A 25,298-nucleotide genomic window follows, 5' to 3' on the forward strand; every position below is an offset into this window, starting at 1 on the left:
TGTTATATATCTAAGATGTGTTCACATAGATATTTCTACTGTAGTTCTTTTACATTAGTCAAGTGGACTTCCTTAAAAAATGTTTTTAAAGCCTATCAGATCTAGATCAAAGTCACAACAGATTAAACCCTGGCACCCGATGATGCAATGGCATCTAAAAGTCAAAGTGTTTGGATGTTAGTGATGGTTTTAAATAGGATATCTCTAATAGATACACCACTGAGTGGCAACTCTCTGGCATCTGTTTAAATAGCATGGAAAAATAGGTCACCACAGCTTATCTTTGCTGCCTTCAGAGACAATCTGACCTTTGAAGCTTCAGCTTCTACACAGGAACCATGCTAAGTATGAGGAGGCTGAAAAATATCCTGCTCATTCTTCTGTTATAGTTCAGGGTCATTTGGTAAAGAAGAATCCAGGTACAGTCTCCACAACAAAACACTAGACGATCATGGCTGCAGCCATGCTATTCTTAGAGAGCCGGTGCTTAAAGAATGGAGAACACAAAATTGGTCCAAAAACCTCTCATGTTCAGCTGTTTTTTGTAAAAATATAACAATGTTAGCCTTTTCTGCAGCTATGGGGCATATATGGTATCACTCTTGGCTGGAAGCAGTGCTTAAACAATGGAAAAAACACAAACTTTGTCCTAAACCTCTCATGTTTAACTGTTTTCCACTTTTTCTTTGGTCATTTTAGCCTTTTTGGCCAGGGTGAAGGGAGTATCTGCCATCAAACAAGAGGACAGCCGCATGTAGCTATGATGATGTTTGCTAGTTCACCTTACCTGCATTAATGTAATAACGTGGTTAGCCTACTCAACGTAAATTAGCTACTCACGCAGAGAAGAACTGCTGCTGCTGCCACCATCATCCGTCATCATTTCTGCTACACTGGCAGGGCTAGGGGCGAGGACTCTCCTCTTCGGGTTTTTGGGGGATGTTGCTAACTCCGGGTCCGATAACAGGCAACCCACCCGCAGTAGATGTGCTCGGTGTGAGGTCTCGCAGCAAGCTATCAAATACGGCGCATTTCTGGGCTTTTAAAAAAAACGCTATGCGTCGCCAGGTGTTTCATCGGATTTGAGGTGTTACCTCCTTTGACAGTATCACAGTATCAGCTTAAAGCACTTGTTGCTGCTGAGTTCGCATATTTTGCTATGAAGTACAGCCAGACTTTTGACCGCTTCGCCTTGGACATTTTTAATCTGTAGCTCTGCTCTAACAGAACGTACGTACCTGGCCCCGCCTACTATCCTCGGAAACGTAAAATGATTGGCTAGAATCAGCTCAGGAAAAAAAAGCACCGAAATAAAGCACCGAAATAAAGCACCGAAATGTGCGCTGCTTTTCGGTCTGGTTACTACCGTTTATGTCAGAACTGGTGCCATCATGGCACCGGACACCGGTACCCATCCCTAATGACAAGTGAAATCTCCTGCAGCAAGCTTAAACATGTGAGAGGTTGATCGCGCAGAGAATCGCTGACCGTTATGTGTGTGTGCGTGTAAAAGCAGCAGGATATATATTTTAGTTCTGCTGAGCCAAATAAGACAGGTCAGGGTGAAGAAGTAACAGCCAAAGAAAAGCTTACCACAAAACGGAAAAGTTATGACAAATCAGACTATAAGGCAAAAAGAAAGTGCAGCTTTATGGTTTCATGGACAAAAGAATTTCTGTGGCTGCAATATGACGAGCTATATAACCGGGGCTGCACATAAGTGGTCCACAGGTGAACATAAGTGGTCCGCAGGTGCGCATTCGCTGTCAAAATTAAAAAAAAAACGCGCACAAGATATGAAGTTGCAACGCGTGTTTGCATACATAAGATTTTCTGGAGGAGGACAGACATTTGTTTAGAACTCTTAAAGATGTCGAAGAAGCTCCTTTAAGCAATTACTTTGGTGTTCCTCTACCTCCAAAGAAATGTCAGAAGGAGTCCGAACCACAAAAGAAGCGCGTATTCTCGGAAAAGTGGTTGCAGGAGGTGAGCTGGCTTCAAACAAATGATGAACGCACAGAGATGTGGTGCGGAATGTGCCGTGAAAATCCCACTCTAGCAGACAAAAACAGTGCTTTTTATATGGACGCAAACGCACGTTGCAACTTCTTATCTGGTGCGCGTCTTTTATTTTGACAGCGAATGCGCACATGCGGACCACTTATGTGCACCCGTGTAAATAACATAATGTTCTGCCGGGTGTGTTGTTGGTTTTCTCTCGATTTCTGAGTCGACAAGCGCCTTTGTTACTGGGACCAGTCATTTTAAGAAAGGCCCCATTAGAACCCATGAGAAATGCAAGAAATGCATTATTGCTCAGTCTGCAATATCTTTCCCAGAACAAACACCAATTGCAAATAACATACTAAAAATAAACCTGAAAAATCTGTTTAGAACAGTGTACTATGTTGCAAAGAGTGAACTACCACTGGCAAAATTTAGCAGACTTTGCAAACTTCCAAAGGCAAATGGCCTAGATCTTGGTTCCACTTGTCTCTTACCCGTGACTTCAGTGGAAATTTCAAATTCAGGATCTGACACAGACTGATTCATGTCCTACACAGTTCTTACAAGTTCATAGAAATTTCTGTTCAATTAGAACCAAGTATTTGAGTTGATGATTGTAATTTTTATACAATGTTGTAATTTGTTTTTCAACAATTTTTTGATTAATGTTTTGTTTCCTTTACAATATTATACTTTAATGTATAATATTGTAAAGGAAACAAAACATCAATCACAAAATTGCTCTCTTTTTTATTCGGGCTACTTACATTTATTTTGGGCTACCAAAAACTGAAGAGTCCCTGCCCGAAGGGCTACCAGGGATTTTGAAATTTTGAGAGCCCTGAGATATATTTATTTTTTTAATTACTTTTGTTTCAGCAACATTAAATTTAAAAACTGTACTTTTGAGTTAAAATATATATTTATAATTTTAATAAATGACAAATTAAAAAGGCATGAACATTTTTTTTGTATCGAAAAAATATCGAACCGTGACAACAAAGTATCGAACCGAACCGTGAATTTTGTGTATCGTTGCACCCCTAGTAAATATCTGCTTTAAGGAGGAACAACAGATTCATTTCAGTGCTCTCTGGATAGCTGTGTGAGCCAATGAACAACCAAAATAAAAAACAAACACAAAGTGAATACCGTAATTGTCGGGCTATAAGCCGCTACTTTTTGCACAAGCTTTGAACCCTGCGGCTTTTAGTCAGGTGCGGCTTTTCTATGGATTGTCCGTGATTTTTGTCATATCGTAAGACGATTTGTTTTGTTTGTTCCGCTGTTGTACGGCACTACGTTGCCTGGCGGAAGGATCGGGGTTCAAGAGTGGTATGTTAGTCACATGTCCGTCCGCCAGGCAACGTAGTGCCGTACGAAGTAGCGCGAAAAACAAACTTCAAAGTAGCGCTACGCATTCAGCGGGAGTCGTGGATGACGAGCGGCGATAAACTTGCGAAAAGCAAGTTATGCCCAACTCCACCGGTGGATTCTGACAGCGTGGAAAAGTGCGAAAACATCCACGATCACCAACGGATTTTGAAGGGCTGGACTGCTGCATGATGGAGAGGAGGACACCGCCACGGCCCTTCTGAGGGTGTTCGACTCCGACACTGACAACGAGGATTTCTTTGGTTTTGAAAGTGACAACGAAGGAGAGAAGCGGAGAGTGGATGACGAAGCCATCCTGAGCCTGTTTGTATCCGACACTGGAGGAGAGGACTTTGGTGGTTTTAGTGCGCAGAAAGATGGTGGTGAATGACTGACTTTTCTTCTTGTTAAAGCCGTGTCACTGCACCTGAGCCTAAAAGGTAGGCCGAATCTATTTTTCTGGTGTGCTGTAGGTTACTGTTATGTACTACATGTGCAAATATGTACCCATAACTTGTTTTTCACAATATTAATAAAAGTGATGTCTCCAAACAGCCATCTCTTTCCTGACAATTCCCTTTGTGCATATTCTCTTACATATGATAAGTCAACATTGAAACACCTGCGGCTTTTAGTCAGGTGCGGCTAATGTATGTACAAAACAGGATTTTCCCCTGATTTTAGCTTGTGCGGCTAATATTCAGGTGCGCTTTGTAGTCCGGGAAATACGGTATTTAATTTTACAATATACAAGGATGTAAATTCCAGACGTTATTCCCCCACATATCCAGTTTAAAATAAATCTGTCTCTCTATTCTAAAACCTTTGTCTCTTTCCTTAGTGTCCTGACTTTACCTACAGATGACAGGCATGTTTGCTTTATTTAAAAGTCACCTCTTTTATCCCTTTTCCCTTCAGCGCAGGCTTGTGCTAATTCTGTCCTCCTGCTTGACCTGAAATATTCCTGGCATTGAACCCTGCAGCTGCAAAGTTCACCCACATGGTCCACTCGCTATAAATCAAACATCCTGTCAATTTATTGCAAAAATAAAGCTGAGCTAAAGCTGAATAAAACAATAGAACGTGCACGTTCAGAGAGCGCGCTCATACTGTCCTGATGATATTCTTCTTGTATCTGTTAGATGCTGATGCTGAGGTCGAAGGAGCTCCTGCAGCCCCTCTGGATGTGCGCTGTTTGGATGCCAACAAGGATTATATCATTGTTGCATGGAAGCAGCCAGCTGTTGATGGTGGCAACTCCATCCTGGGCTACTTTGTGGACAGGTTGGTCAATGCGTCGCTTCCTGCTACTCTAACCTCCAAAGCTAAACTGGATAGACACCACAGAATGAGCTATCAATGCAAAACATAAAAGTCTTTCTCAAGTGAATGTCAGAGGAATAAGGCAACACAATGTTGGTGATAACATGACTAACAAGTAGTCTTTAGGTGTTTGAAATAAAATCAAAAGTCTGAATGTGACATACTAATATTTTAATGTTTACGCACAGGTGTGAGGTCGGAACCACTCACTGGATTCAGTGCAATGACACCCCGGTGAAGTTTGCCCGATTCCCCGTCACTGGTTTGGTGGAGGGGCGCTCTTATATCTTCCGTGTGCGCGCTGTAAACAAAAGTGGCATAAGCCGCCCATCCAGAGTCTCGGAGCCAGTGGCTGCAATGGACCCAGCTGACCGCGCCCGCATGAGAGGTAGTTGACACAGAGAGGAATTTGACTGTATCGTGAATCAAAGCATCCGATGCACAAACACTCTTAAACATATTTAGGGATTTTGAAGAATAAAAGATGTAGTTTGGGCATTAGTTTTGGCACTGGAGCAAAATATAGAAAACATTTAGCTCACAGAAAATCGCAGGACTGACAATGTGTCTGTACTGATCTACTACATGTTTGCAGGTACTTCTGCTCCCTGGACTGGCCAAATCATTGTCACGGAGGAGGAGCCTGCAGGTAGGAGGTCAAATGCTTTTGCATGATGATTTATATCAGAGAGTGACTCAAGTAGAAGGGGATTATAAAATTCTCCAACTCTGAGTCCACCTGATTCAGGCTTATTAACCACATTCAGGGAAGAAGAAGCACCTGTGCTTTTTCATTTATGCTCTATTTATTATCAATGTAATTATTAAAAAATAATAAAGAAGAAAGGAATGATAACATTTCTTGAATAGATGAATTTTCCAATAAGTGGTGGATGTGATCTTAATACATCCATCTGGTGTTGAAGGGTCAATCTTTCTTTTTTGGAGACTTGACTCTTTCCCTTTTGACCATCAGAGGGCATTGTTCCCAGCAAACCCTGTGATCTGCAGGTGACAGAGGCAACCAAAAACTATGTGGTGCTGAGCTGGAAGCCACCCGGAGAGAAAGGGCTTGAGGGTGTCATGTACTATGTGGAAAAGGTAAATTATTCCTCCACTTTTCCTCAGATGCACTTTAACTAAACGTTTCTGTTTTCCTGCATATGAGATTGTTACATTGCCTGAGTTTCAGTGACAGTGTGACGTTTTCCTCTTTGCCCATCAGTGTGTTTCCGGTACAGACAGCTGGCAGAGGGTGAACACGGAGATCCCAGTAAAGTCTCCTCGCTTTGCGCTGTTTGATCTCGCAGAGGGAAAAGCCTACCGCTTCCGTGTCCGCTGCTGCAATTCTGCCGGTGTTGGCGAGCCATCTGACCCGACTGAGGCCACCACAGTTGGAGACAAGCTTGGTCAGAAGAGAGATAAACATAAACATAGAGAAGATTAGCTCTTTTAGATATTAAGAATCTTATTTGTCACACAATGCTATCAGGCAAACTGGTCCCAGACCTGTTTTGCAGTCATGACTCCTGCATCACAGATCTGATGAAACTGAACATTTGCACGGTACAAATATATTATGTTAGCACTGACTCAGCCCCAAAATGTAACTATTCTTGTGTGCAGATATCCCATCTGCCCCAGGAAAGGTTATTCCCACCAGAAACACGGACACATCAGTTGTTGTGTCCTGGGAAGCGTCTTGCAATGCCAAAGAGTTAGTGGGATACTACATCGAGGGCAGCATTGTGGGGAGCAACGTGTGGGAGCCCTGCAACAACAAGCCCGTGAATGTCACCAGGTAAAAATGACCCCTCTTGTTTTCTTTCAGCAATTTCTGATACAAATTCATGGCTGCTGCACTTTCTGCATTTACAGGTTCATCTGCCACGGTCTGATCACAGGAGAGAAGTACGTGTTCAGGGTGAGTGCGGTGAACGCTGCAGGGATCAGCCAGTTCTCCCAGGAGTCAGAGGCTGTGGAGGTGAAGGCTGCTATTGGTGAGTACAGTGGATCCATCACATCTAAATACAACAAAGTAATGTAGTAATCAGAGGACGTTAATAATTCCAGTTTACTGCTATTTAGATTAAGATTTGTTTAGAGATGTTAAAAAAACTAAACTGTTGGTGTTATATTGTGCATTTCTGAGCCAGTTGTGCTGGAAATTTCAACAAGGCACACCTCTTGGACGCACTGAACACCACAGACTGATCACTGCTATCATTAGCAGACTCTCTATGTGGAAGAAATAATGCAACAAGCAGATTTTTCTTGATATTTTACCACGAATTGTGTTGTAGGCTACGGTTCTCTTGAAACATGTCTTCAGCTCCCACACTTTCTCCACCATTGTTCCACTCTGTCACCCTGTCACATTATTCTGCACTGTCGTATGCTCTACCTACCTCCTACCCTGTCTGGCCACATCTCCTCTAGCGCCTCCTCCTCCCTGCACAGCCTGAGGCGGGGCTGGGGGTCAGGACTTGTAGACTTCCTCTAATTTGGGTCAGTGCGATCCAATTCAGCGGTCGTTACAAAGTAGCTCAGTGTCACACATCACCACTATCACCACCACCTCCCCGCATCTCCCCTATCCTATCTCGGGCACAGGATGTGTCGGCAACCCCACATTAGAGCTAAAGGTACCACCATTCGAACCCCCCCTGTTATCAGCTAGCAATGTTATTGTTCCGTTGATCTGATTCTTTATAACTCAATATTTTTACATTATTTCATTCAACTCAAAGTCAATAAACTGCACCCTAACACGTACTTTGCATGCCAGCAACAGAAACAGTGTTACTGTTTTAATAATGATGCTGTTACTAAATTCCTGCACGTGTTCCCTAACAGTAACATCTCTCTGCATTAATACTAACACAACTTTCAGCCTTTGGATGTCACTCATTCACTGGCTGGCTTTGCGCTGAGCAGCATGCTTTGTTATCCCTTGTGAAACACTCTTAGCAAGAATGCCAGTGCACATATATTTTAAGAAGAAAGATGTGTTGTTGATGACACATCCTTTTCTGCTGGAATAATGTGTTACTTCAACACAGTCTTCAAGGCTGATTCATCATTAGAAAAACGAGTTGTGATGCTCATATGTGCAAGGAGACAGTTACTTCAGGGTCCTTAGGGACTAGTAAAGCGCTATATAAATACAGGCCATTTACCATTTAGTTTAACAAATAGATGCCTTACTGTGCCTGAGACTTTGCTGCTTAACTAAATTGTGCCCATAAGAGGAGGATTATGCTGGTTTTTGAAGGAAACCATGAACTTTTGCACACAAACGTCAGATTTGGGCATTTTCACAATCAGAATAGTTTTACTTTCTTAGAACAAAAAAACTAAGATGAGATTCCAAAGGAAATTCTTTTTGGGGGGTATTTTACAACTGTTACTGAAACCACACAGACCGATGCAGCAAATGCAAATAGATTGTTTCAGCACAACAATCAGCAGTTTTTTATATGACAAACCTATAAATTTATACAGCCCGAGTTCCCAAAAAGCTGGAATGCTGTGTAAAACCTCCATTAAAAACAGGATGCAATGATTTTAAAATCTGATAAAACCATATTTTATTCACAATAGAACATAAAAAAATGAGTGTTTAATGTGAGACATTTAATTTCATGAAAAATATTAGTTCATTTTGAGTTTGATGGTAACAGGTAAGTAGTATGACTGTATAAAAAGATCATCTTAAAGAGTTAGAGGTTCTCAAAAATAGAGATGGGTCAGTCAGTCAGATCTGTAAGATAAATCGGTGTACAACTTGAAGTCAAAAGATTCAGAGAGTGTGGAGAAATCTGGATGTGTGCGAGCTTCAGGCCCTCAAGTGGCACTGCATTAAAAACAGACATAATTCTGTCGCGGGTTGGCCTCACTGAAATCACTGTCTGTTATACAGGTCACTAAGCAGAGCGAGCTTGTTATCAGTGCTCAGTTCAAAAGCCTGCATCTGTGAAGGTATGGAGGTCCATTAGTGCCTATGGAATTGGCGTCTTGCCCATCTGGGAAGACACTATAGATGCTGAAAGGTATATACAGGTTGTAGAGCAACAAATATTCCCATCCAGATTCTTTTTCAGGGAAGCCCTCGTGTATTTCAGCAAGACAATGCTAAACCCCACACTGCATCTACTGAACAACAGCATGGCTTCATAGGAGAAGGGTCGAGGTGCTGCCTTTCACCAAGTCAAAACATATTCAACACATCATGAAATGAAAAATACAGCAAAGAAGCCCCAGGACTGTTGATCAGCTAGTGTTCTTTATCAGACAAGAATGGGACAGCATGGCCCTGTTCCAATTTTTTGAGATGTGTTGCAACAATCAAATTCAAATTGACCTTATTTCTTCTTAAAAAGGCACTTTTTCTCAGTTTAAACACTTGACATTCAGTTCAGTTCAATTCAATTAAGTTTTATTTTTATAGCGCCAAATCACAACAACAGTCGCCTCAAGGCGGTAGACCCTGCAATAATGCATACAGAGAAAAACCCAGCAATCATATGATCCCCTATGAGCAAGTACTTTGGGACAGTGGGAAGGAAAAACTCCCTTTTAACAGGAAGAAACCTCCGGCAGAACCAGGTTCAGGGAGGGGCATCTGCTACGACCAGTTGGGGTGAGAGAAGGAAGACTATGATCTACTGTGTATAAAATACAAATTTATGGGATTTGTAAATCAATGCATTCTGCTTTTAATTTACATTTTTTGGTACTGGAATTTTACAATGTGCCACCAAAACACTGAAATAACCTTTGAGTTCACTTGCAACTGAAGGAAAACTCAGAGTAATTAAAACACAGCACTACCACCCGTGAATTAGATCATGGTGTGCTGTTACATTTGGTCTCGATATACAACTTACATCACTTTTGGAGCTGTAATCTAAGAGATGATGGAATCTGTTGGCATTGTTTCTAAAGTCATGAGTTTTTTCATTAAGGGCCAGAGCAAAGCCGCGCACCCACATTATTGGCCGGCTGTTCTGTGTTACGTGCCTGCGTGCTCTCATAATCCCAATTGAAGCCTGCTAACATGGATGTCACCTGCTGGTCATCTTGTCTTCATTTCCACTCCCAGTCAGATGAAGACATTGTTCTGTATTTGACTGCCAGTTCAGCAAATATTGCTTTTTAATGTTTTTGTGCTTGTTTCTTCTTATTCTGTTCTCTTAATGTGGTGCGATTGAGAAATGAGCTGTGGATGGATTTGTGCCTGTTTTTAAAAAAGCTTCTTCTGCTTTTCTCTGCTAACACCCGTAGGGGGCGGCATCCTACACGGTGTGTTGCCGAAGATGGGGCCGGGGGGTAACGTGGGACAACTAACTGAGCACAGGCCACGCTGGACGGGAACGCATGACACTGTCCAGTTCCCTCCCAACACTATGCAAAAGCGCAATAAAGCTCAAGCTGACAGTGAATCCAGGGAAGGGGCCAGGGCTGCTAGCTCAGACCTCACAGACCCTGACCCCAGGGAGACTAAAAACAAGTGGGGCAAGAGAGGTGATGGGTCCCGGGCCCCTGAGCTGGCAAAAGACATGCACTCAGAGCCTGTGTCAGGCCCAATTCCTGAATCACATACTGACACAATCACAGCTGCACACTGTGACCCAGTAACTGCTGAGGCTCAGGATCAGGCTGTGGAGACAGCTGATGAGCCTGACGCCTCGCAGGCACGTAAGTTCTCAGTAGATGGTAATCGGGAGAAAGCGAAGCCCCAGAGAGAGTCAGCAGGTGAGCACCGAGGAAAACCTTTTGTCAAATCCAAATAAAACCACAAAGAAAAGTACAGTTTTTACCCACTTAAGAGCCATAAAAATATATTCTGCCTTGACTTCACATCAGTTTTGTAGGTACAAATAGTAACTTGGCTCTTTTTGAAGGTAAGTCAATCCAATTCACCGCCAAACCTGGGTTTAACTCATGCTTTCTGGCCGCCACCAAAACCCTAACTTATATGTGTAGTGTCAATCACCTCAGGACCTGCCACTCCTCTGATTACCCAGAGCACTTTAACACACAAAGACACCAAAGCAATTCATGGCAGGAGCCCCTTAATCACACCCTGTACTCGAAAAGTGGGTCATCCAACCAAGAGAACACTTGTGACCTGAGACCTTTTTGGGAGTGCACTCTGGACTTAATCAGACACCCACCTCCCAGACGCTTTGACCACATTCTCACTCCTAATCAGGAGAGGGTATAAAGTTCATGTGACTATTTGTACTCGACAGGCTGCTTTATTATCACAGTGTTACTTGATCCTGCTTTTGTGGAGACCTTTGGCTCCCAGTCATTCCTTTAACCCTCCTGCCATCCTTTAAAAAACTCACACCCATCACCCTAGGGACCATTCTCAGCCACGCCATAAAAAGACCATATATCCATATTTTATTCCACTTTAAATTAGCCAACCTTGTAAAACTACTTCTCCCTGAAATATTCATGTAAAGTTTTAATTATATTTTCGTTGTTTTAACCCTTCAAATCCCAGTGTTATTACATGAGCGCCCTGTGTTATAAGCCCCAAAAACCAAAAAACGAAACTAAATATTTCCACAAAAAACCAGTTGAAGTAATATGTGATTGTCATTATAAGTAGGCCTTTAGATGGACCAAAGATTGGCACCAACATACATTTTGACCTGCCATTATTTTTTTTGCATTTTTTTTGCAATTTAAAAATTAAAACTTCAAGGCCCTGAGTCTTCATTGACATCCAAGAAAAGAAGAAAAAATAAAATCATATGATGATAATTTGGGGTTGAAAAATAGCGTTTATAATGGAAGTCAATGGGCAGAAAATGGTCCCCAGGGTGATGGGTGTGGGGATTTCTGCTGCTCAGCCATTTTAGGCTGATTTAAGGAATTCACACTGGAATATTAACATTGACAGGTAAAAACTATCCTGTGGCAAGTTTGGTTATATTCCACTGAACACAGTGGAAATGGCAGCCATTTAACACATAGCAGTGGCACAAAAAGGTCCCAAGAAGGCAGGAGGGTTAACCTGGTCTCTGAAATCGCTGTGCCCTTTGTTACCAGGAATACAGTGTAACAAGCAACATGTAACTGCACACTTTCTGACTCAGTGTATAAAACAGTGGTTTCTAAATTAGACTAATCTGTATTTATCTTTTGAATCTGGAACTAGAGAAAAATAATTTAATAATCTTACGGCTGCTGACTTCATAGTTAGAGTGCAGACATAACAATTAACTCCCAAAATCTCAATGTCACTGAGCATTAAGGTTACAAATGTGTTGGGTTGGACGAGATGTTGTTACAGCAGGTATTAACCTACAACTGTCTCTGAACCCACTATCCAGTAATCTTTAACATTGTAAGGAGAGTAACTGCTGGTGAGTTCCTGCTGTAAACTGTTTCCAATAATGGGACACTGAAGCTCTTCACAGGGAAAAAAGAGGTGTGGGAATTAAAAGTATCAAATCTTTTGTGGCGCTTCAGTTTCCCATTACGTCAGTTTTCACGCCGAGGTTTTGCCGTATTAATTTGCGATTTGCGTCTCAGCCTCTCCCGCTCCACCCTATGGCATCACCATCCTGGAGTGCGTGCGCGACTCCATGGTGCTGGCCTGGAAACAGCCAACTTTCATCGGAGGCGCTGACATCACCGGTTACTTTGTGGATTACCGTGAGGTCATCGATGGCGTGCCGGGAAAGTGGCACGAGGCCAACATTAAGGCTGTCAGCGAGAGGGCCTACAGGGTGGGTTGATATGAAAAAACACCATCCGAGCCTGAAGTTATATGTGCTGAATGTGCAAGGGGCGAGTGTCTTTGTGTCTTTGTTTCCAGGTGTCCGATCTGAAGGAGAATAAGAAGTACCAGTTTCAGGTGCGAGCAGCCAACATGGCTGGTGTCGGCATCCCGTCGCTGCCCAGTAATACCTTCCTGTGTGAAGAATGGACCATTGCTGTCCCAGGTTGGTTGGGCCACATGTTTCACCAACTGAGAGAATATTTTAATGAACCATTTGATGAACAAAAACAAACAAAAAAAAAACCTCCCAATGCACACTGCTTTATTTTTCTGTCACCGATGTTGCACATAAATACAACTATATCAGAGAAATATGGTAAATGATACAAAAAAAATGAATTATTAGATAATTTGGTAACTTTTAATGTTGAAGAAAGTCACTTTATGTTATAAATATAAGAAAAAATACCAAAACAAATGTTCATCATCCATGAAAATGTCTTAATTGTACATATTTCTCCTGTTTGCCATTTATTCCTGCTGTACCCACAATTTTGTTGTACATGTATAATTACGATAAAGTTCTATTCTATTCTATTCTATTGGAATTGTGAACTGAATATTTACATGTTATAGACACGGTTTCTGACAACACTATCACTTTAGGGATTTACAGAACCTTGAAAGTGACTGAGTAAACAGGATTTGGTATTTAGCCTCAGTCATCTTTCTGGGCTGCAGGACCTCCACATGATCTGCAGATTAGAGAGGCGCGGAACGACTCTCTGGTATTGCTATGGAAACCACCTGTGTACCAGGGCCGCGATCCTGTCAACGGGTTCTATGTTGACATCAAGGAAGCAGATGCACCAGAGGAGGCGTGGAGAGGAGTCAACACCAAAGCCTTAGAAAAGACATATACAAAGGTGCTAATCAGGAGTGCATTTATCTGAGAGATTCCCAAGTTTTAGCAGGATATCACAAATATATTTCAACATTTCTTTCTTTCTTTTTTTTGCAGATTAAGGATCTTAAGGAGGGAGAGAAGTATGTGTTCCGTGTGCGTGCTCAGAATAAAGCTGGAGTAGGAAAAGTCTCAGACGTGACAGAGCCGGTTCCCGCTCTGACCAAACCAGGTGGGATGAAATGATGGAACAAGTGAAGGTGACACTACAAAATTTGAGCAGATGAGATTTTTACCTTCTTGTTTTTTTAGGCACGAAAGAGATAGTCGTAGATGTCGACGACGACGGTGTCATCTCCCTGAACTTTGAATGTGGCAACATGACCCCCGACTCCAAGTTTGTGTGGTCCAAAAACTACGAGGACATCACAGACACCTCCCGCCTGACCACAGAGACCAAGGGAACCAAGTGAGATGGCAACATTTTTAACATTAAGACTATTTGAGCATCCCTCTCACCTCTCATGTCACGAATGCTGTGTTTCCTCTGCAGGTCTAAAGTTGTTTTCAATCATCCCGGGGAGGAGGACATTGGAGTTTACTCATGTCTTGTCACTCACACTGACGGTGCTTCATCCAGCTACACTCTCTCTGAGGAAGGTGGGTTTGAAAATTGAGAGAAAAGAAGATTTTTCATATTACATGATGTGTTGCTTTTCTCATCTTGAATCCTGAATCTCTTCTTGTTTTCTTTTCAGAGTTAAAGAGGCTGCTGGAGATCAGTCATGACCACAAATTCCCCAGTGAGTGCTTCACATGGTATTTCTGCTTTATTTAGTGGTTTGTCATGAACTGGACGGACTTTCTAACTATTTCTTCATCACTTTCTTTACACCAGTTATTCCTCTGAAGTCAGATCTAGCTGTGGAGCTGCTGGAAAAGGGCCGCGTTCGCTTTTGGCTGCAGGCGGAGAAGATGTCCAATAACGGCAAAGTCGATTATGTTTTCAATGATAATGTTGTCTCTCAGGGGGAGGTCAGTGAGAATCTGCGTTCAGATATTTTACTTGTGTGCTCTACCTGTGTTTTAAAGTAAAAAATTTGCTGCTTTATTTGGGGTGGTAGAAATATAAGATGAACTTTGACAAGAACACCGGTGTGATTGAGATGACCATGGAGTCTCTGACCCCGGCGGATGAGGGCACGTACACCTTCCAGCTGCAGGATGAAAAAGCTACCAACCAGTCCAGCTTGGTACTGATAGGGGATGGTATGTTTATTTTTAAAAAAAAAAGAAAAAAGAAAACGTGACTTTTAATTGTGAATGAATGTGTACAGTCAAGGATAAAAAGCTCAGAACGTTATCCATATAAAATAATTTAACACTCTGCCACGCTGGGTATACTTTGATTAGGTTTGATAGAAAGTGGCAACCCTACAAATTAAATTAAATAATATCTCTCATGTGAAACAACCAAAACGATTTTACTTTCAGCAGTAAAGCAGACTGTACCAGAGGCCATTATGGCTCAGGTGGTGGATGGTTTGATACCTGCTCCTTCCAGTCTGTCTGCAAGCATTATTAAATAAGTGTCCTAAGGCCAGATATTGAATCCCAATTAGTCCTCTTCATGTTTCTCATTGGCATGATCACTTAAATATGGTTAAAGTGGCTTTTAGTAGGAAGCACAAAACCAAATTCTGACCCTACCATCAGAATGTTGCACCAGAAATTGATACATAACAAACCAACAGTGTTTTTCCAATCTTCTGTTGTCCAGATTTGGTGAGGCCGTGCAAACTGTAGCCTTAGTTTCTTGTTCTTAGCAGAGAGGAGTGGCACATCTTCTACTGTAGCCCATCTGCTTCAAGACTGGACGCGTTGTGTGTTCTGAGATGCTCTTTTGCGTACCTTGGTCATAACAAATAGTTATTGGTAAAAGGACTTATATAGTGCTTTTCTATTATATTTGAGGATTAAAAGTGCTATATAAAAACATTTATATAACATACTTATTCGTCCATTGAGGCAAGCACTTTTTTCTAGTGTTTTCTAATTAACATTCACACTCCAATAAATGCATCGGAGAGCAACTCAAGGTTCAGAAGATGAGCCAGGGATCAAACACACAATCTTCTGATTAGCAGATGACCTGCTCTACTTCCTGAGCTGCAGGGTGGCTTTTCTCTTCCGACCTCTAAGATCAAAGTGGCATTATCTCACATCCTAGAGATGGTTGTTTGGGTAAAATCCCACCAGTTTCTGAAAATACTGAGCCACACATTCAAAGTCACTTAAATCATTCTTTTCCATTCTGATGCTTGATTTGAACAAGAGTTTTTCTTAACCATGTCTGCATGCCTAAATGCATTGAGTTGCTGCAATTATTTGATATTTTGATAGAGCAGTTTAACAGGTTTAGCTCATAAAGTGTCTGGTGAGAACTCAACATCTGCAACATATGAACACTAGAGGGCACTGAAACATTTTAGAAATCATGTTGTAATAGCTCCAGCTAAATTCTAATTTCATTTAATTGCACTTAATGGTATCTGTGTTGTTTTAAACCACAATTTATGAAAACTGTCATTTGTGTATTTTTCAGTGTTCAAGCAGCTGCAGAAGGAATCAGAGTTCCAGAGAAAGGAGTATTTCCGAAAACAAGGTAAGCGCCTGAGCACAAGAGTATTTTAATGACTGATGGATCTGTGTTATTCTCAGAGGCTTAATCTTTTTCTTCAACATTTAAAACAGAACAAAAAATATAAAAGCTGACAGTAACTCACACAGAAGATGCTGAAACCAGCAAATTTGGAATTTTTGCTTAAAAGTGATGAAGATTCATTAATCAGATTAACAGCTCTATGAAAATTTTCACAGAATTGAGTTTTCATTATTTGCCCGATTGTCATCATTTTACCTGCGACGTTTGTTCCAGGCCCTCACTTTATCGAGTACTTGAGTTGGGAAGTGACACCAGAATGCTGCGTTGTACTCAAATGCAAGGTGAGCCTGTGTTTTAGAGATTTTACTTGTACATTTTTTTCTTTTTTAATGTAACTGAGCTCTGAAAACATCATCCTGCTGTGCTGGAATTCAGGTGGGCAACATGAAGAAGGAGACCTCTGCACTGTGGCACAAAGACAGACACCAGATCAAAGTGGACGAGCACCTCGGCTTTGCAGAGGGAGTGCTGAAACTGGAAATTGCTCAGGTGAGAGTGTGAGAAAGTGAAGTGTGAATATCCGTATATATGTGTGTATATTTCTGTACTGTATAACCACCTTTGAATTCATTTGCATATATGGCTGTAAATGTGCTGCTCTGTTTCCCTCTGTGTGGATCTTTCTGTCCTTACCTTCCAACAGAGACAGGAATATATACTATATACATGGAGGGCTGACTGGGCACAGGTGAAAAAAAGTCAAGAGAAAATAAATATTTTCAAAATAAAACAGGAAACAAGCCAGACATTTGAACTGCTCTGTCACAATCTCTGTCTTCTCTTTTCATCTAACCCATCTCTGTCCCTTATCTACTGTATAACTCACGAACCCCTCACATCCCATCGTGTCGTATTGTCTGTAAACGTCTGTCCAATTATGACATGCTTTCCTCACAGGTAATTCAGCATATAAACATGATGTCACATGTGTCCCATTGCAGCGCGACCTCCCCGCAGACACAGCAGACATTGTCGACAGCCCGATCTGGAGAAGACTTAAAGTTGGGATCAGTTATCTGTTGTGACCGTGGGCCAACGGCCACCTCTGGTTTTCCCGTTTTTGCCTGAGAATGCTTTTCTTTTTTTTTCGTAGCTGTTGTTCGCCTCTTATTTTTGCTTTTGCGTCATATACGTGTGCACTGCAGCGCCCCTAGCTGAAGAGAAGCGCTTGCCTTTTTCAGACGAATACGCTTAATTTCCTTTTGCAAAACCTTCCTGAGCTAATTTGCTGTTGCATTTTTGCTGTCAGATTTCCAAGAAGGATGCTGGTGTGTATGAGGTGATTCTGAAGGATGACAGAGGACAGGACACCTCCACCCTGAATCTGACAGACCAAGGTAACTTTGTATGGCAATACAACAATGAAATCAGAAACAAATGCAGCAAATGAACCACTTAGGGTGATAAAATGTGTCTTTTTTTTAAGGTTTCAAAGACTTGATGAATGAAGTTTTCAGTGTTATCGGTAAGAAGAAATATTTAGTCCACAGATGATGTACATATTTAACCCAACACACATTAAATAAGGATGTTTGTCTTTGCAGCCAATTCCTCCACTCCACTGAAGATCACAAGCACAGATGAGGGCATTAGACTCTACACCTTTGTCAGCTACTACAACGACTTGCTCCAAGTCACATGGCACTACAAGTAGGTTCTTGGTTGATTGACATGAACAAAACAAGCAACTTTTAATCAAGTCTATACCTGATGTATATTCAATTTTCAGTTGTGAGTTGTCAGGATTAAACCAAGTGTTCATCTTATCAGACGCTTCTGTGCTTTTGTGTCACAAAGTGGCCTTTAACATATACGTTTTTCATATCGTCTCTCTGACAGGGATTCAGCAATTGCCTTTTCTGACCGCATAAAGAGCGGCGTGGTCGGGGAGCAGCTGTGGCTTCAGATCACAGAGCCCACAGAGAAAGACATGGGCAAATATGCCATCGAGTTCCACGATGGAAAAGGTGGCCTCAGGAGGACCGTTGACCTCTCTGGTCAAGGTGAGTGTCTAAGTGACTTTATAACTGGGCTGATTTCACATCTTAAACTTTTTTCATCTTGCCAGCTTCCAACATGTTTACATGATGTGAAAAGTTTGATTTTCTTTTGTAGGAATTATCACCTCAGTTATCAGTTAGATTTCTTTAACGTGATGTTTTGCAATTATTGTATGCTGTGCGACACAAAGATGTGTCTTGGCCTGTAAAACTGATTCTTACAACTTTTGTTTTACAGCATTTGATGATGCTTTTGCAGAATTCCAGAGACTCAAGTAAGTCATTAACCAGCCTATAACTAACATTTCTTTTCTGTATGTAGCCACAGTCCCAGCAAAGCTTTTCTCATATAAGGAAAAATGATGTAAAGAATGTCACTTGTCATTCTCAACTTTGACCTAATTTGTCATTCTCTCCTCAGAGCTGCTGCTATTGCAGAGAGAAGTAAGTAGTACTCTGTTTACAATAGCTCCACTTCTTTAATATTTGGCCTTTTCAGATCTGATAATGAAGATGCTGAATCTTCATGAAGACGGGTTGCAAATATATTGCTTTTAAATCAGTTTCAAATTATGTAGCTAACTTTACTGTGACTAAAAGTACAACCAGGGCTCAGTAACTTGACTATTAATATGATTTCAGTTCCTCAATTTATTTTCTTCCTCCACTTCCGTTGACTTAAAGTATAACATGTTGTAGAAAGCAAAAATTTTTACATTCCTAGTTAGAGTCATTTGTGTATTTGATTTGTGTCAACTACTTAAACTGAGTTATAGAAGTAACAAAGGATAAGTCACGTGCTGACATGATACAAAGAAACACCCTCTGTCAATTTTAAAAACTCATCTAATCCATAGAAAAGGTCTAAAAATGAGTTAAATGCAACTTTAGATGAACAACAACACATGACATATTATTTAATGCCATTGAAGTAATTCTTTTGTCTATGACTTCATCAGTGCATCACATCGCTGTGGTTATATACTGGTATATGCACAACTCTCTTAAGGTTGGACTTGGACTGGACCACTGCAGCACATTGATATTTTTTCTTATTCAGCTGATCTGTTGTAGATTTGCTGCTGTGCTTGGGATCATTGTCGTGTTGCAAGATTCAATTTCAGCCAAACTTTAGCTGTCAGACAGACGACCTCACATTTGACTCTAGAATACTTCGGTATACAAAGAGTTAGTGGTGGACTCACTGACTGCAAGATGCCCGGTTCCTGTGGGTGGAAAGCAAACTCAAATCATCACCCCTCCACCACTGTGCCGACAGTCGGTATGAGGTGTTGATTATTGCTAAATGTGGCTCTTTGCATTATGACCAAACAATTCTACTTCGGTCTTGTCTATCCAAGGAAGTCTTGTGATTTGTTCAGATCGAACTTGCTCAGCTGTGGTGCCATGTTCCTCTTGGCAATTCTTCAAAACAACCCATAGTCTTAGCCTATAGAGTCTGAGATGCAGCTCTTGAGTTTTCTGGAATATCTCTGAGCATTGCACGGTCTGATCTTACAATGAATTTGGCAATAATCTTGAATGTTTTCTGCTTGTGAATAACCTGTCTCTGTCACGGTTGCCGCTGGCCAACTGTGGGGATGTGAGGAAGGAGGACCCAGGCGCAGAGCTTTGAATGCAAACAGTGGAAAACACAACAATAAATACTCAGTGCGTTCCAGACTCCCGTGACATGTCCTCTTCCCAGTGCCAGTGTTCCTGTCTCCGCTTCTCAGTGTTTGAGCACCCCGTGCTCACTGCCCTCTAGTCTCCACGCTTCTCCTGGGGAAATAACGGGCAGGCAGCTGTAAGACACACGCAATGCGGCAGACTAACCTTACTGACTGGACGAGAGACTAACGTGAAGTCACGCAATGATCCAGCGTCGGCGAGAGCTCCACCACACTCTTACAGTGCGCCCCAGGGTGGCTGTGGCTACAATGTAGCTTGCCATCACCAGTGTGTGAATGTGTGTGTGAATGGGTGGATGACTGAATGTGTAAAGCGCTTTGGGGTCCTTAGGGACTAGTAAAGCGCTATACAAATACAGGCCATTAACCATTAACCATTAAGTAGCTCCTCCGACGGGGCTTCATCAGCTGTGTGATTGTCTTCTACCAGGCCTGAAGGCACCTGTAAACAGGTGCTCCCAGACACACACACACACACACAAACACATACCTGCAAGCAGGGAGAATGAAGGACAGCAACACCAAAAACATATAACGTACAAGTCCATAAATGCTCAGGGACCCTGGATTGCTTAGATCCAGGTCCCTGAGAGTCTCACTGTAGAATATACTGTGTTCATTTGAGGTTGTATTTTAAGACCTGCTAAGAACCAGACTGTTTTTATTATGTCCTGATACATAAAACCTGAGAGTGAGAGGGTGTAGCTATTTTCTTTTTATCATGACTATAAACCTCAGTGGGTCAAAGTGAGCTCTATTCTGTGAAGTTTAAATTAACTCCAGTTAGTACTATAGTTTATTCTAAAAACATTAAGAAAAACTCTTTTTAAAAAAAAATAAATAAATCAGAGATTGTAATTTAAAAAGCCAGTTTACCATATTTATTGCAAATTTAAGTCCATTGCAATAAAATTGGAATGTGTTAAAAACAACAAGCAACAGCCCTGAACATGAATACTAACCCGAAGACTGTTCTGAGCCACATAAAGTCTTTCATGTTAGATAAAAACACAGTTTGCGTGCACTGTGTGCAACATGCTTTGTTTTTGAAAATCATTTTTCATTAGTTAATATTGTTACTTTTCAGATCGTGCTCGAGTAGCAGGAGGCCTCCCTGATGTGGTCACCATACAAGAGGGCAAGGTAAACAGTTTTAGCTGAATTCATGTGGTTTGCACGTCTTCAACTAAGAGTCTTAACCTTTACAGTGACTGCCCTGAGTGTAACTGAGTTGTGCCTTATTTTCCATTCAGGCTCTCAATCTCACCTGCAACATTTCGGGCAACCCCGTGCCAGAGGTCACCTGGCTGAAGAACGACAGAGAGATCACGTCTGATGAGCACTGCATCCTGAAGTTCGAGTCGGGCAAGTTCGCCAGTTTCACCATCACCGGCGTGAACACGTCAGACTCGGGCAAGTACAGCATCCTGGTGAAGAACAAGTACGGCACAGAGAGCGGGGAGTTCACCGTAAGTGTGTTCATCCCTGAAGAGGCGGGCGGCAAGAAAAAGTAAAAGCGGTCCAAATCTTGTCGTAAATATGTAAAAATGATGCGTACTGGAAAAAGTTAAAAAGAAAAAAAGATTTTAAAAAAAGAGGTGGTGTTTGATGGTTTGTGTAGAAATCAGTCAAATAAACTCCCGAGGTGATGAAACTGAACACCAAAAAAAGTACAAAGAAAAGAGTTACTTAAGATTATGATTAATACTGTATGTGAACATTTGGTCCAATAATTACAAATCTCACTGAAAATCTGAAGCTTATTTGTGGCTGCCACTATGAAAAAATGTCACGGTTAGTGTGGAATGTCTATTAAAAACATAAATGTTTTTACATTTGCTACAAATTATGTGGATTTCCCAGCAAACCTGACAAGACAAGTACTTCAGACTGCGTGCAGCTGTCAGATTTACTGAAACCGTGTCATTAAATTGTGGGAAAAATCTCACAGAGACGGCACAAATTTCAATTCTATCTTTCTCAACCTGCAAGAAATAAACTAGTTAAGACAGATGTGCCGGGGTTTATTCCGATGGTGTGCTTTGGAAGTAAATATAATTTGTAGCAAAACAGTTAAAAATGTGCGTTTCAGTGAAATTTTAAACTTATGTGTGTTCCACTTTATTCACATTCACTCTAAATGTTATCTTCTGCAGAAAACAGTACAAGTCAGCTCACTGTCTACTCACTATTATTTATATAACACACCATTTTCCCCAGCCCATAATTAGTAATTATCCTGGATGTTGATGCAGTGAAAACTGTGAGGTCACTGTTAATACCAACAATAGAGGTTATTGTTTCTCTTCCTTTTCCCATTTTTTGATGAGACTAATAAAAAAAGCATGTATTTCCCCACCTCCTCCACCTTCTGTCTTTCCTTTCTGAGTCGTGTCACTTTGATTTCAATTCTTCACCTTTTACGTTTCACTCTCTTGTTTCAGTCGAGTTGTTCCGTTTTCACTCCCGATCACTATTTCTGTAGAAGTTGGACAGCCTGAAGATCCACCACCAGCATGGACACAACTCACCCCCTTCACTGTAATCCTGATATTTGTTGTAGGACAATCATTTGCCGTATCCTCAGGATAACGTGACACTCTCTTTACAATGAGCACAAAAGAGGGACACGAAAAAAGTATTGTCTTTTTGTCATAGAGCACAAATATCCAGAACATTTCTAATTAGATAAAAGCCATTTTTACTATTATGTTCTTCAGTCTGAAATGTAATAACAGAACATAAGGGTGTATTTCAGAGCCTAGGGGCCAGATATTTTTCTTATGCATCAGTTGCTGCATGTATAAATACATAACTTTTAGTTTTTAAGTTAGCTCATTATTAAGTTGGTAATGAGATCCTTCTTGCTTCACATTTTGTTTATACTTACCTGAAGTGACAAAACTATTAGTTATACAAGTTTAAATCAAATCTATTTCTACCATATATATATATACATAGGCACTATTAAGTCACCAGCTGTATGCCAAATGGTTAAGTATGTTTACCAGTCAATTTTTTAGGTACACAGCTGCTGCAGATTTGTCAGCTGCACATTTATGAAGGAATCTCCCGTTCCACCAGATCCCAACGACGCTTATTAGATTAAGATGTGGTGACCGGGAAGGCCATTTGATTACAGTGAAGTCATCGTCATGATGAAAAAAACAGTTTGAGAAACCTATTTGAACAACTAAAGGGATGGAAATGGTCAGCAACAATACTCGGGTCGGCTGTGTGGGCCTAATTTAGTTAGTGCTAAATCAAAGTGTGCCAAAAAAAATATCCCCCACATCATTACAGAAACAGTAGCAGCAGCCTGAACTGTCTATACAATCAAGGATTAATGCATGGTTTAATGTTATTTAAATCCACTTCAGTTCCTACCAGCCAAATGTTACTGCAGAAATGGAGGTAACATTTTTTCAATGTTCTGTCAATTTTGGTGAACCCATGTGAGCTACAGCTTTAGTTTGATGATGAACATTTGAACAAGCGTACCTAATGAAGTGTCCAGTGAGTGCATATCATATCACATAACCATAAAAAACTTAACAAAGGGTAACTGTATAACTAAGAAATCCTAAGAGATCACAGTTCAACTTGCACCAGAGTTGGACTCATTGAACGTTTCAGCTTGAGAGCATTTTAAAGAGAAAAGATTAAATAATATTTTTGCATCAAATTAAAGACACAATTCTTTGCAATACATCAGCGAATCTCTCATTGCGATCTCTTCTTTCTTTTTTTAGAAAGTTGCAATAATACAAAAACTTTTGTGTTAATGTAAATTAAACTGAGGTGAAGCTGAAATTTAACATTTTGCAAAAACTTTAGTAGCCTAAATAGCTTAATTATGACAGGTTTTATCATTTTCTCTATGAGATGATACTGTTTTAGCCTTCAGCGGTAGGTGTGATCTCACTGAGCTTCATGGGTAAGTAGTTGATTTCACTTTCTGAATGACTGTATGGTGATTAGTTCATGATTGTAGAGCTTTACCACACTGCAATGTCTCCCTTCACTGTGGATGAACTCAGGTGGAGGTCACAGAGGGGACACCTGACTTGGGGGTGACTTCATATTGGACTGATGAAGAGGGAAATGTAGTGTTTGGCTCAAACACACCAAAGGAAAAGATGAAAACCACACTTACTGGAACTAAAATGCAGAAGCGAAAGGGTGAGGAGTTTTCGTTTGTTGTTTAAACACTGGCAAAATTACAGAATGGTGCAATTTTCCCATGACGGGCTGAAATGCTTACTAATAAATATTTCCTTACAGAATCTGTTTCAAAGGCATCGACTGTGAAAAATGTGGAAGACAGAGAGCAGGGCAAAAAAAGCGAGGCACAAAATGCGGGGGACCCTGCAGAAGTTCCTGCTTTAGATTCAGATCAAACTAAAGAGGCAAAAGTAGATTTGATCAACCAAACACTGCCTGTTGACCAATCAGAAGCTTCTGAGCAACCTGCAGACAGTGCAGAGAAGCCTGAAGCAGTGGCTGAGACAACCTGAAATCACTGAATGAATATAAACCCATTATATACTTTGCTGTGGGCTTATCATAACATATTAATAATAACAATATTCCACTTTACACTAAATGAAATGGGATGGTAGTATTTTAATAACCACATACTGTTTTTCAATATGCTGTGTGTATCTTTTTGCTGTATCTGCCTAAATAAAGGAGCTGTTATACTTCTTTGTACTCCATATTGTACTCTTAAGAATATACAGAGTGATGCAGGCTTTCCAGCTTAAAGAGGCGCCTCTCTAGTTTGCACGGACGAATAAAGCAAACATGAGAAATTCTTGTTGTGAAACAGAGCAGAAATGATCCAGATGAACAAGAGTAAAATTTGCAGAGGTCGATTAAGGCAAGGCAAATTTATTTGTATAGCACAATTCAACAACAAGGTGATTCAAAGTGCTTTACAGAGACATTAGAAACAAAAACAAATAAAAAGCATGATTTAAAATTGATTAAAGCAAGCAAACTAACTAACTAAATAACAAACAAACAAACAAAACAGTATATAAAATCAAAACACATAAAATCAGAACAGTAGATAAAATCAGTAGTTAAATGTAAGTTTTGAAATTTAAGCTTAAAAGTGTGGATTTGGTGCTTTATTCAAATGCAGCTGAGAACAGGTGAGTCTTCAACCTGGATTTAAATAAACTGAGTGTTTCAGCTGATCTGAGGCTTTCTGGGAGTTTGTTAGAGATGTATGGAGCATGAAAGCTGAATGCAGCTTCTCCGTGTCTGGTTCTGACTCTGGGAACTGATAAAAAAACCGGATCCAGATGACCTGAGGGATCTGGAAGGTTCATACTGGGTCAGGAGGTCACTGATGTATTTTGGTCCTAAACCATTCAGAGCTTTATAGGCCAGCATCGGAACTTTAAAGTCTATCCTCTGACGGACAGGCAGCCAGTGTAAGGACCTCAGAGCTGGACTGATGTGGTCCACTTTTTTGGTCTTAGTGAGGACTCGAGCAGCAGAGTTCTGAATGAGCTGCAGC

At 40.9% G+C, this 25,298-nt stretch overlaps 1 protein-coding gene across 1 annotated transcript in view; it reads left to right on the forward strand.

Moving 5' to 3' along the window:
• The window catches only part of myom1b (myomesin 1b), a 32,681-nt gene extending 10,532 nt beyond the window's left edge, over positions 1–22,149 (forward strand). The window contains exons 11-38 of the mRNA XM_085362191.1: positions 4,524–4,665; positions 4,893–5,092; positions 5,300–5,353; positions 5,681–5,805; positions 5,930–6,113; positions 6,331–6,505; positions 6,583–6,704; positions 12,259–12,455; positions 12,545–12,671; positions 13,190–13,374; positions 13,470–13,584; positions 13,665–13,821; positions 13,906–14,012; positions 14,111–14,155; positions 14,251–14,387; positions 14,477–14,621; positions 15,958–16,017; positions 16,291–16,358; positions 16,453–16,566; positions 17,019–17,078; positions 17,327–17,414; positions 17,504–17,542; positions 17,622–17,727; positions 17,917–18,080; positions 18,316–18,352; positions 18,499–18,521; positions 20,856–20,911; positions 21,022–22,149. Coding sequence (XP_085218317.1) covers positions 4,524–4,665; positions 4,893–5,092; positions 5,300–5,353; positions 5,681–5,805; positions 5,930–6,113; positions 6,331–6,505; positions 6,583–6,704; positions 12,259–12,455; positions 12,545–12,671; positions 13,190–13,374; positions 13,470–13,584; positions 13,665–13,821; positions 13,906–14,012; positions 14,111–14,155; positions 14,251–14,387; positions 14,477–14,621; positions 15,958–16,017; positions 16,291–16,358; positions 16,453–16,566; positions 17,019–17,078; positions 17,327–17,414; positions 17,504–17,542; positions 17,622–17,727; positions 17,917–18,080; positions 18,316–18,352; positions 18,499–18,521; positions 20,856–20,911; positions 21,022–21,282 — 3,293 coding nt within the window. The 3' untranslated portion in view covers positions 21,283–22,149. The remainder of the gene's footprint in view (positions 1–4,523; positions 4,666–4,892; positions 5,093–5,299; positions 5,354–5,680; positions 5,806–5,929; positions 6,114–6,330; positions 6,506–6,582; positions 6,705–12,258; positions 12,456–12,544; positions 12,672–13,189; positions 13,375–13,469; positions 13,585–13,664; positions 13,822–13,905; positions 14,013–14,110; positions 14,156–14,250; positions 14,388–14,476; positions 14,622–15,957; positions 16,018–16,290; positions 16,359–16,452; positions 16,567–17,018; positions 17,079–17,326; positions 17,415–17,503; positions 17,543–17,621; positions 17,728–17,916; positions 18,081–18,315; positions 18,353–18,498; positions 18,522–20,855; positions 20,912–21,021) is intronic.
• The last annotated feature ends 3,149 nt before the right edge of the window (positions 22,150–25,298 follow it).

Source organism: Diplotaxodon limnothrissa, linkage group LG9 (assembly GCF_057381915.1).
Source record: "Diplotaxodon limnothrissa isolate DT_005_m linkage group LG9, D_limnothrissa_male_GT1.1, whole genome shotgun sequence".
Lineage (NCBI taxonomy): Eukaryota > Metazoa > Chordata > Actinopteri > Cichliformes > Cichlidae > Diplotaxodon > Diplotaxodon limnothrissa.